The sequence below is a fragment of the Hemiscyllium ocellatum genome, chromosome 19 (genome assembly GCF_020745735.1).
Source record: "Hemiscyllium ocellatum isolate sHemOce1 chromosome 19, sHemOce1.pat.X.cur, whole genome shotgun sequence".
Taxonomy (NCBI): Eukaryota; Metazoa; Chordata; class Chondrichthyes; order Orectolobiformes; family Hemiscylliidae; genus Hemiscyllium; species Hemiscyllium ocellatum.
The window spans coordinates 62,709,704-62,722,344 of record NC_083419.1 but is presented as its reverse complement, the minus strand read 5'-3'; the positions used below and the strand labels follow the sequence as shown (position 1 = coordinate 62,722,344).

At 43.8% G+C, this 12,641-nt stretch overlaps 1 protein-coding gene across 2 annotated transcripts in view; it reads right to left on the bottom strand.

Moving 5' to 3' along the window:
* Positions 1 to 12,641, bottom strand: part of LOC132825009 (E3 ubiquitin-protein ligase TRIM33-like) — a 107,489-nt gene that overhangs the window by 54,257 nt on the left and 40,591 nt on the right. For both annotated transcript variants that reach the window (XM_060840000.1, XM_060840001.1), the window contains exon 2: positions 12,053 to 12,171. In XM_060840000.1, the coding sequence (XP_060695983.1) occupies positions 12,053 to 12,171 (119 nt within the window). The remainder of the gene's footprint in view (positions 1 to 12,052; positions 12,172 to 12,641) is intronic.

Below are 12,641 nucleotides of genomic sequence, written 5' to 3'. Positions count from 1 at the left end.
GTTTATTCGAAAGTACTAGCTTTCGGAGCACTGCTCCTGCATGAAGGTAGCTATGGAACAGCACAGGGCTTATGCCCGAAATGTTGATTCTCCTGCTCCTCGGAGGCTGCCTGACCTGCTGAGCTTTTCCAACACCAGCTTCTCGGTTCAGCCCAATCTCTCTAATACAAGAGACCTGACTTGTAAAACAAGTTGCAAAGACAACGATACTTTAATAGATCAACTACTCAAAGCAGATTTGTTCTGGTTTTTAAACACCTAACCATTCTTGGGTCATGGTGTACCAGGTCACGACAAATTCCAATAATGAACACCAGACCACGTAATAAACCTTGGCAGTTGGGCAATAGGAAAAACTCTGCAGTGCTATCATAACAAGCTTCTATTTCTTTCTAACCTGTATCACAACTGCCACGCCAGTACAACACTGTACACAGCTAGAATCAGAGTCCTACCGCATGGAGACAGGCCCTTTGGCCCAAACTGGCCCATACTGACCAAAACATTTCTCCACATTAATCCCATTTCCCTGCACTTGACCCATATCATTCGGAACCTTTCCTATCCGTGTCTTTGTCCGAATGCCTTTTAAATGTTGTTAATATACCCACTGGTAGCTCATTCAATATGCATACCACCCTCTGTAAAAAAGTTGCCCCCAGGTTCCCTTTTATTCTTTCCCCTCTAACCTTAAACTGGTGCCCTCTAGTCTTCAATTCCCCAACCCTGGGAAAAAGACTGAGTGCATTCATCCTATCCATGCCTCTCATGGTCTTATACACTTCTATAAGATTTCCACCTACCACCCCACCCCCCCCTCCGACCCTGTCAGTCCCCTATGCTCCAAAGAAAAAAAAAGTCCTAGCTTGTCCAATCTCTCGCTAGAACTCAGACTGACATCATCCTTATAAATTTCTTCTGCACTCTTTCTAGTTTAATAGCATCCTTCCTGTAACAAGGTGACCAAAACTGAATACAATACTCCAAGTGCAGCCTCACTAACGTCCTGTAGAACGGCAACTTAACTTCCTAATTTCTGTACTCAATGCCCTGACTGAAGGCCAAAAGCTTTCTTCACTGCCCTGTCTACCTGTGACTGCACTTTTAGAGAAACATTCACCTGAACTCCAAGGTCCCTCTGTTCCACTACACTCCTTAAGACCCTCCCACTCACCATGAAACTTCTACCTTGATTTGACTTCCCAAAATGCAAGACCATTAATCTCAATTTGCCATTTCTTGGCTCACTTCCCCAGCTGATCAAGGTCCGGTTACAATTTCCAATACCTTTCCTCACTGTCCATGAAACGCCTATTTGAGTTTAATCAGCAAATTTACTAATCATGCCTTGTACATCCAAATTACTGATATAGATAACAAACAGCAAAGGGCCCAACATTGAACCCTGAAGCACTCCACTACTCTCAGGCCTCCAGTCTGACAAAATATCCTTCCATTATTACCCTTTGCTTCCTATCATCAAGCCAATTTTCCAGCTTTCCCTGGATTCCGTGCGATCTAACTTTCCAAAGCAGCCTATGTGGAACCTTATCAAAGGACTTACTGAAATCCATACAGACTATATGTACCACCTTGCATACTTGAGCTATAGATGCAACAATGGATGTGCCAGGGTAACTTCAGTGTGTTTGGGTTTCTTGTTGTCTCAGGGTCTGAAAGAGTTCATGCTGAGGAGTGCACAAAGTACTGCCCAACAATGATATTACATGACTTGGACAGTTGAGTAGCTTTGTCTCTCAAAAGGAGAAAGAACTAACATTAAAGAGACATCTAACACCACCACCACCAGCTCCTCCCCCCCCCCACCTTCCCATGTAACCACAGAAGGTGCAAAGTCTGCCCCTTCAACCCCCCCCTGCTCACCACTTAAGGACCTAAACAGTCTTTCCAGGTGAAGCAACATTTCACCTGTACCTCCTCCAATCTGGTTTGTATTCGCTGCACCCAATGCGGCCTACTCTACACTGGAGAAACCAAATGCAAAATTGAGGGACACTTTACAGAACACCTCCAGTGTGACAAGCATGACCCCAACCTTCCCATGGCCAGTCAGTCATTTTAACACAGCATCCGGCCCACATATCTGCCCTTGGCATGCTACAGTGCTCCAGTGAATCACAGTGCAAACTAAAGGAACAAGATCTCCTCTTGAGGTTAGGTTCTTCTGTACTTAATATGGAGTTCAACAGCTCCAAATTGTGAACTGACTCCCATTCCTTCCCTTTAGCTGGTCTCCACTCCCCCACCCCAGTGGGACTGTGTCCTTTCCAATCTGGCTGTTAGACACACCATTGTTCTGCCAGCCTCACATTCCGATCACTTAATCGGAATTATCAACACCCTTTCACCCCCTCACTCCAACCTCCTCCACTATAACATAAACGCGTACACTCCACACTTTACCTCAGCTCTGATGAAGAATGATCTAGACTCAAAAAGATCAGCTTGCTGTCTCTCCATGAATGCCGATGTGGCCTCCTCTCTATTGACAGGCCGCCTACTTGCGGAATGCTTCAGGGAACACCTCTGGGACACCCAGGCCAACCAACCCAACCACCCTGTGGCTCAACACTTCAAACTCCCCCTCCCACTCCACCAAGGACATGCAGGTTCTTGGACTCCTCCATCACCAGACCATAGCAACACGACGGCTGGAGGAAGAGCGCCTCATCTTCCGCCTAGGAACCCTCCAACCACAAGGGATGAACTCCGATTTCTCCAGTTTCCTCATTACCCCTCCCCCCACCTTGTCTCAGTCAAATCCCTCGAACTCAGCACCGCCTTCCTAACCTGCAATCTTCTTCCTAACCTCTCCGCCCCCACCCCCACGCCGGCCTATCACCCTCACCTTGACCTCCTTCCACCTATTGCATTTCCAACGCCCCTCCTCCAAGTCCCTCCTCCCTACCTTTTATCTTAGCCTACTGGACAGGAATTTTCCTCATTCCTGAAGAAGGGCTCATGCCCGAAACGTCGACTCTCCTGCTCCTTGGATGCTGCCTGACCTGCTGTGCTTTTCCAGTAACACATTTTCAGCTCTCCATGAATGGTGCCTGACCCGCTGTGATCTCCAGCGCTTGTTGTTTTCAGTAATAAAGAGATTTCCTCCAGTCTCAGTAATATCAGCATACCCATGTGTTATGGCCTAGTTATGTTACTACCGGCCAAAACCAGATGCCTGAATGAAATCTGGCTGGAATATGATTTTTTTTATTTAACGTAATGATCATTCACTGAAACAAACGCGGCTGCAGATTGTCCTGAATAAGAAAACAAAATTGCCTCACTCAAGGAAAAAAATCACAAATCAAAACTAGTCTGAAAGATCTTAAAAACCAAAATCAAAAAATCTTGCCCTTTCCCCAACCATTGCTTTATGGAGTTTCAATCAAGAGAAATCAGCCTACCATAATCATTTATTTAAGTTTGGCTTAATTGCTGTGCCCTACTTCTGTCCTCTCGCCTGGCATGAATACACACAGAACTGAAAGGACAGTGGGCAGCATAGTGGCTCAGTGGTTAACACTGCTACCTCACAGCACCAGGGACCTGGGCTTGATTCCCATCTCAGGCAACTACGTGTGGAGTTGGCACATTCTCCCAGTGTCTGGGCGGGTTTCCTCCGGGTGCTCCAGTTTCCTCCCACAATCCAAAGATGTGCAGGTTAGGTGAATTGGTCATGCTAAAACTGCCTATAGTGTTAGGTGCATTAGTCAGAGGTAAATATAGGGTGGGGGAAATGGGTCTGGGTGGATTAGTCTTCAGAGGGCCGGTGTGGCCTTGTTGGGCCGAAGGGCCTGTTTCCATAGATTAGATTCCCTACAGTATCTTTTAAATAATCTGCCAATTTCTAACCAAACACTCTTGAGTCTGAAGGTTTCACAAGCTGAAAAAGTTTTACGCCAAGCGGTCTGAGCTTTCCCTGGTCTGTCCTGTACTCCTTGCTTCAGACTTCAGTCAGGTCTCTTCCAAAACTGCACCAAAATCCTCAAAGTTCTCGGTTTTTCCAAGCTGAAGTTAATCCATTATTATTTTAAAGAGCAAGCTAATGCTTTTCAATGTTCAATCCCGGTCACAAACCCCACAGTACAGTATAAACAAAATCTTTCATTAATAACGCAGGGAGTATTGCAGTCACTTGATAGGATAGTGGATTAGGTCACATTGCTGAAAAGTCACGACTTTTTTTGTTAGAACTCTTCACACAAATAATCAATATCATGTCACTAGCTTGAAATCCAAACTCAAGTGATATAGTCATACAGTACAGAAACACACTCTTCAGTCCAACTCATCCACACCAACCCCACATCCCAATCTGAACCAGCCCCATTTGGCCCATATCCCTCTAAGCCATCCTATTCATATACCCATCCAAACACCTTTTTAATGTTGTAATTGTACCAGCCTCCACCACTTCCTCTGGCAGCTCATTCCATACATGCACCACCCTCTACTTGAAAAGGTTGCCCCTCAGGTCCCTTTTTAATTTTTTCTCTCCTCACCTTAAACCCATGTCCTTTAGTTTTGGACTCCGCCACCCAAGGAAAAAGACCTTGGCTATTCAGCCTATCCATGACCCGTATGATTTTAAGCCTCTAAATAATAACCCCTCAGCCTCTGATGATCCAGGGAATAAAAGCCCCAGCCTTGACAGCAGAGTCACAGGTAGATAGGATAGTGAAGGCGGCATTTGGTATGCTTTCCTTTATTGGTCAGAGTATTGAGTACCGGAGTTGGGATGTTATGTTGTGGCTGTACAGGACATTGAGTAGGTTGCTTTTGGAATATTGTGCGCAATTCTGGTCTCCCTGTTATAGGAAGAATGTCATGAAACTTTAAAAAGATCAGTAAAAGGTTTACAAGGATGTTGCCAAGGTTGGAGGATTTGAGTTATAAGGAGTGGCTGAATAGACTGGAATTGTTTTCACTGGAGCGCAGGCTAAGTGGTGAACTTATAGAGGTTTATATAATCATGATTAGATTAGAATCCCTACAGTATGGAAACAGGCCCTTTGGCCCAACGAATCACACTGACCCTCCAAAGAGTACCCCACCCAGACCCGACATTTACTCCTGACTAATGCACCTAACACTATGGGCAATTTAGCATGGCCAATTCATCTAACCTACACATCTTTGGATTGTGGGAGGAAACTGGAGCACCCACAGGAAACCCACACAGATACAGGGAGAATGTGCAAACTCCATACAGACAGACAGTCGCCAGAGGCCGGAATCAAACACAGATCCCTGACGCTATGAGGCAGCAGTGCTAACCATTGAGCTACTATGCCGCCCACGAGGGGCATGGATAGGTTAAATAAACAAGGTCTTTTCCCTGAGGTGGGAGAGTCCAGAACTAGAGGGCCTAGCTTTAGGGTGAGAGGGGAAAGAGGGCAACTTTTTCACAAACAGTGGTCCGTGTATGGAATGTACTGCCAGAGGAAGTGGTGGAGGCTGATACAATCCAGATGCCTTTTAAATTCTGTAATTGTATAGGAATAGGAAGCATTTGGAGGGATATGGACCAAGTGCTGGCAAATGGGACTTGATTAGACTAGAATATCTGGGCGACATGGACAAGTTAGACCGGAGGGTCTGTTTCAATGTTGTATATTTCTGACTATTCACCCTCCACCGCTAGCTCAAACCCTCCAGTCCCAGCAACAGCCTTGCCAATCTTTTCTATAAGAAGGATGTTGTTAAACTTGAGAGGGGTGTAGAAGAGAATTGCATGGAGTATTGCAAAATTGGCTTCACTTTCTGTACAGCTTCAACATGACATCGGAATTCCTATTCTCAAAATGTTCTGACAACCGAAGGCAAGCATGCCAAACGTTACCTTCATCACCCTATCTACCTGTGACTCCACTATCAAGGAACTATGCACCTGTATCTCTTGGTCACTTTGTTTGGCAACACTCCCCAGTGCCCTAACATTAACTGGATAAGTCTTGCCCTGGTTTGCCTTATCAAAATGTAATACCTCACCCTTATATAAATTAAACTCCATCTGCCACTCATGTGCTCATTGGCCCATCTGATCAAGTTCCCACTGTACTCTGGGATAATCTCACTGTCTATTACACAGCCTATTCTAATGCCATCTGCAAATGCACTGACCGTACCTCCTATATTCACATCCAAATAGTTTAGACAAATGAAGAAAAGCAGTGTACCCAGCACAAATCCTTGTGGCACACTGGTGGTCACAGGCCTCCAGTCCAAAAAAAATCTCACCACCATCACCACCCTCTGTCTCCTACCTTCAAGCCAACTGTATCCAATTGACTAGCGCCCCTGGAACCCGTGATCTAACCTTACTGAGCAGTATACCATGTTGAACTGTGACAACCCTATAGCTTTAAGAGGTGTATTTTGTCTTTTTTTACTAAAAATGAAGAAAAGGTTCAGATCAGAGGTGTTGAATACCTTTCCAAATACATATAAATCTTGTCCCTCAGGAAACCCCTCCAACAACTTATCCACCATTGACCTAAGGCTCAAGGTGGAAAAGCATTCATTACGTACAGCCATTTAACAGCATTGGAAGCATTCAGTACGCAAGATCAGCTAACAAGGGGAAAAGTATCCATTGTATGAACCCAGTTAACAAGGTTAAGAACATTCATTGTATAACAGTAAAGGGCTTGGTCTCTGCTACTGATACTCATTGATTGTAACAGTCACCCCATTAATATGTACGCTGCCTCATCTGGATGCTCCTCCCTGTGAAATGACTAAATAGTTCATTGAGAAACATTTGTTCCAGAGAAGACCATGAACTCATGTCTCTGTGCACATCAGCGCTCATTCTCTCTCCCTCCAGGGCCTGGAAAAAAGATGGAGGTGGTAAAACTACTGTCTCAGAGTTTGCTTCGAAGGAGGGGAAAGAAACAGGACGACAACTGAAGTTCATTTAGAGAACAAGAACAGAAATTATTGGAAAAGCTCAGTAGGTCTGACCGCATCTGTGGAGAGAAATTAGAGTTAACTTTTCAGGTCAAATGACCCTTCCTCAGAACTTAGTTCTCAGGAACAGTCACTCAACCTGAAACGTTAACTCTGATTTCTCTCCACAGATGCGGTCAGACCTACTGAGTTTTTCCAGCAATTTGTTTTTGTTTCCGATTTACAGCATATGCAGTTCTTTCATCTTTTACCTATATAGACGTCAACCATTCTGCCGTCATCAATTCTCTTCACCTCTTCACAAAACTCAGTCAAGTTAATGAGACACAAGTTCACACACACAAAGTCACACTGACTATCCCTATTCAAATACACTGCTAGTACTCGAGATATTACAACCCTCGAGGACCTAATTTTAAACCTCCTGCCTATAGCCCCTTTGCAGAACGTCATCCCTTCCCCTATCTATGTTACTGGTACCAACATGCACAGCAATCTCCTGCTGATCACTCCCCTTTCAGAATATTCTGCACCCTCTCAAAGACATTGTTGACCCTGATACCAATGAGACAACACATCACTCTGATGTCTCGCTGACAACCACAGAAACATCCATCTGTGCCCCAGACTAGACAGCCCCTTATTACAGTCAATCGCTTGGAACTTGACATATCCCTCATTACAGTATTCACAGTACCAGAAATCTGGCTGTCAGCCCTACAATCCTGAGAGGCTGAATAGCATTTCTGTTAGATAATGGGGATGGCCACGGGAGACTCCTGAACTATGTAGCTACTTCTTTACCATTGCTAGCAGTCAGCCATCTACCTGACTATACCTGCAGTGTCTCCACTTTCCTGAAACTGCCATCCGCCCCATCTCCTTGCTCCTGTAAATTCCTTATTGCCTCTACCTGCATCGTGAACCGATCCTTCTCAGATATTCAAAACAGGAGCCTCTTCTCATTAGAAGAACAGGTGGTTTCCCTTCACCACACTAACCTAAACAGGGGCCTTCAAAGTCCCCATCACCAAAGAGGATGGCGACAACAAATCTACCAGACAAGTCTTACACCATGAACAGCAATACTGAGGACTCAACACAGAATGAAGAAAATGTTATTTGCTTCAGAGTTAAAGACTATTCTGTCTACACTGGACTGGCCGGTATCCTATGTTCTCCCAGTAACCCTACTAGCTTTCTCTCCAGTTACTTCAAGATTGAACCTTGAATGTTACAGTTCCTCCTCAATTACTCCCTCTGGCTAAACATTCAGCACTATAATAAGTTTCTATCAATTTTTCTCCTCACTTTGTGAGAGACTGAGGAATTGTTACCGACTCAACTGGAGATACAATCTTCCACAATCAAGGCACTCAAACAAGCCAAACAAAAAGCCTCCATTAAGTCTCCTCATAGACCTACTTGATCCATGGGAAAAAAAAACGCCCATGAAACTGCACAGAGTCAATGCTTCACAACTCTTAACTGTGCTTAGCCTTGACTAACTTATTGAGTTGAGGTTGGATCATACGGCTACTACATATGGCTTCTTCCTTGTCATGAGCCACTCTTGTTTGGTATCTCTATCTGATGGTTGGTCATCCACAGTCAGACCATTCTTTAATTAGGGTCTTGTGTATGAACATAAGAAATGGGTGTAGGAGTTTTTTTTTTAAAATTATATCGTTCAAGGAATGCAGGCATTACTGTTGGACCAACATTTATTGCCCATCCCAAATTGATCTTGAAGGTTTTGATGAGCTTTTTTCTTGAACGTTGTAATCTGTTTGAAGTAGATGTGTGTGTACACACGCAATGCTGTGAGGAGAGTGTTCCAGGATTTTGACTCAACAACAGTGAAGGAACAGTGATTATTTCTAAGTCAGGATGGTAGTAGTAGCTTGGAGGGTAACTTGCAGACGGTGATGTTCCCAAGTATCTGCTGCCCTTATCCTTTCAGACAGAAGAAGTGATTGTGCATTTGGAAGGTGCTGTCTAAACAGCCTTGGTAAATTTCTGCAGTGCATCTTGGAGATAGTATCCACAGTCGCTACTGAGCATTAGTTGTGGATGCTTGTAGATGTTGTGCTAATCAAGCAGGCTATGCTGTCCTGTATGATGTCAAGCTTTTTGAATGTTGTTGGAGCTGCACCCATCCAGGCAAGTAGGAAGTATTCCAACACACTCCTAACTTGTGCCTTGTGGTGATGGACAGGCTTTGGGGGAGTCAGGAGGGGAGTTGCTCGCTGCAATATTCCTAGCTTCTGACCGGATCTTGTAGCCCATCTTTACATAGAAAGTTCAATTCAGTTAAGCCTGATCTGCCATTCAAGAAGAGAAGAACGAGACAAACATCCAGTCATTAGGATAGAGATTTTTTTAAACCTACCGGTTGCAAGAATGGTGCCTGCAATGTTTCTGGAAAACAGGAGGTACCCTGGAGAATATATTTTGTCCCTCACATCAATATTTAATGCACAGTACGCATCTAGGTCATCAATTAACATCTGATCCTGAAGATTAATATCATTTGGAATATCCTTAACCCCACATTCCAGGATACAAACCAGAAACTCTGCTCTTAAACACAGTAGAGAACAATAGATGGAACAAGGAGTTTCCAGAATTCAAACAAACACTCGTCTTTCCAGCCAACAGACAGCATGAAGAATTCTCCCAATGAAGCAGTGGCTCAGATTAATTGCCCTAACATGCTCATGAACACTATTGAGGTTTCAATGCAACTCCCACATATAACGAACTAACCACTCCCAATATTAAATGCTGACCGAGGTTTTACATACTTGAACATCAAGATCTGTGGCAATGATTTGCTGTGATGTACAATAACAACAGATTTCAAATGCTCTCCTCCCCTTCAAGCTGCAATAATGGGTTTCAATACACACCTTCCACTTGATGTACTGGCTGCCAAATAAGTTAATGATGCAAACATACATGTTCTACTTTTAATAAGCATCCCACAGCACATTGTCAACCCCAATATGTACCTTCTATGCGAAATACTGCTGCTACTCGCCACTGTGCCTGAACAGCAGCTTCCAAACCTGTGACCTCTACAAACTAAAAGGACAACAGCAATAGATACAATGGAACACCACCAACTGCAATTTCGCCTCGTGAACACAGAACAGCACCGTTTGCCCAATTTCCCCTCCCTACTTGTGTTTAAATTCTTTTGTTATTTACTTCCAGGGTGTGGGCATCTCTGGCTAGGCAAATCATTTATTGCCCATCCTTAAATTGCCCAGAAGGCAGTTAAGAGTCAACCACATTGCTATGGGTCTGAAGTCACACGTAGTTCAGACCAAATAAGGATGGCAGATTTCCTTCCCAAAAGTGCATTCATGAACCAGATGGGTTTTTCTGACTATCATTTCACAGACATAATTAGATCCTTAATTCCAGATTCTGTGTCAAATTTGGATTCCACTATCTGCCATGAAGGGACGTCATCCTGGGTCTCCAGAATACTAACTGAGCTTCTGGATTAACAGTCTAGCAATAATTCCACTGGGCCATTGTCCCACTTTCCGTCTGTCTGTGTGCATGTGTAGGCAGAAGGTTTGTAGAGGTTAAGAACGTTAATTTATAGAAATTACTTCGCTTCATGCTCTATCCAAGGCTAGAATCTACTGACTACCAATAAGTAGTGATTTCTTGTTAAAGAACCGAAACCTGTCAAAATCTATTAACCTGGATCCTAAATTTAGATTTTTTTGGATATTTGTGTTTTTCTTTTAAAAAACCTTCAACTTTTGTGATGACTCCAGGAATAGCAGAGCTCAATTTCCAGAGAACTACCCCCCCAGGAATAAGATGTAATAGTACCACCTTATGGTTTACTGGACCGCTTCAGAAGACAGTTGCAAAAATGTCATTAACCCCTCAAACTCGGTTCTTAAAACTGAAATCTTTGTTTTCCTGGTCATTGCCATGGATGCAAAGGCCACCTGTAAGATTCACAACTAATTCTTATCAATTGCAAAGAAACCATATTTGAACAAATGATGACTGCATGCGAGAATTGAACCCACAACCTTCGGACACAGACTTAAGCACACAACCTAGGCTGACATTATGTGCAGGACTGATGCCTGCTCTCACAAGTGAGCAGAACAGAGCTCAAATAGTAGCAGAAATCTCTCCGGCATCAAGGGTAACATTAATCCCCCGAACAATATTATTAATGGAGATCTATTCATTTATCACACTATTTGTCTTTGCTCTGTACAAGTTGGCAACTGTAACTTTCAGAATTACCACATGAAAGGCAGTTGAACCATGCTATATACACACAAATGTATTCAACAGACCACACAAAGTACACAGCCTGTACTGAGTCTACTGGTCCCAGCAAGTGTTCTATGGCTGCCTCAAAAAGTGGCCCTTTCCGAATTCAGATCACTGCTGGTTATCTCTGCATGGTCAGGTCAAAATCTGCCCGTTTGCTACTCCATACAGAGCCAGCATTCACTGCTTAGGCTAAAAAACAAGAGAGAGAGGAGGACAGTTAACAGAACTATAATACAGCAAGATTACAATCTCTTCATTGGAGGGTTGGAAGGAGGAAAGGGCAGAAGTGTGTGTGTGTGTGTGTGTGTGTGTGTGTGTGTGTGTGTGTGTGTGAGTGTGAGTGTGAGTGTGAGTGTGAGAGAGAGAGAGAGAGAGAGAGGAGGTCATTCGACACCTCTGCTGGGTACCCATGACAGGGTTAGGGTTACAATTTGAATGACTCTGCTGCCAGTCTCATTTGCAGTCTCCCAGAGGCAACACACAGGTTCATAAACTGAAAGGCCCTAAATGTGGAGAGCACCACATTTCTCCCCCTTACCCACTGTATCATTCTAGGTAGCACTTTTAGTTTCCATTCCTTAAAAAAAAAACACGTCAACAGCACATACGATTGTCCAGGATGGAGTCAGTGGCCTGAGCCCATGTCACTGAGGATGGAGTCTGTGAGCATCCAAGTCATATAACAGATAATGGTGAAACAAACTCAGTATTTTGCAACTACTCCAACTGACCAGGCATCAAGCACCAGTCCTGCTTAACATGGATTACACTCCACTCGAACACAAACACCTCTCACCTGGTTGAATTTCTCATCCGTGCTGCTGGGCACTTCAGTCGTGTCCTTGACAAAATAGTTGTCGATGATATCTGGCTGCCTGCATTCCTGATGGCAAACCGGACAGCGGATCACACCAACTGCAGGAAAGAAAAGGAGACAAAACACAGAATTACAAACATCGCTCACGGTTCGCTTCATTCAGAATTTGTAGGAGAGGCTCAGAGAGACCTTGAGTCTTTCCAAGCTCAGCCCTATCACCAATTGTAGGAACCATCTTCGAGGTTATGTCATTCCTGATTTTGTTGCAACTTCCTCAAAATGAGTTCACATGATTTTTAAAAAACATCCAAAGTGAAAAGGTCTCACAGATATCAAAGGGAGCCAAGTTAGCAATCATTCACCACAAACTAGTTAGTTAAAGTATAAGGTATGAAAAATAGCACCAACTTTAAGTGCATTTAAATGGCCATTGGATAAATATATGGATGAAAATAGACTATTGCACAATAGATTGGTTTCACAGGTCGGTGCAACATCAAGGGCCAAAGGGCCTGTACTGTGCTGGAATGTTCTAATAGATCACTCAGATGTGCTATTCTGCTTGTTC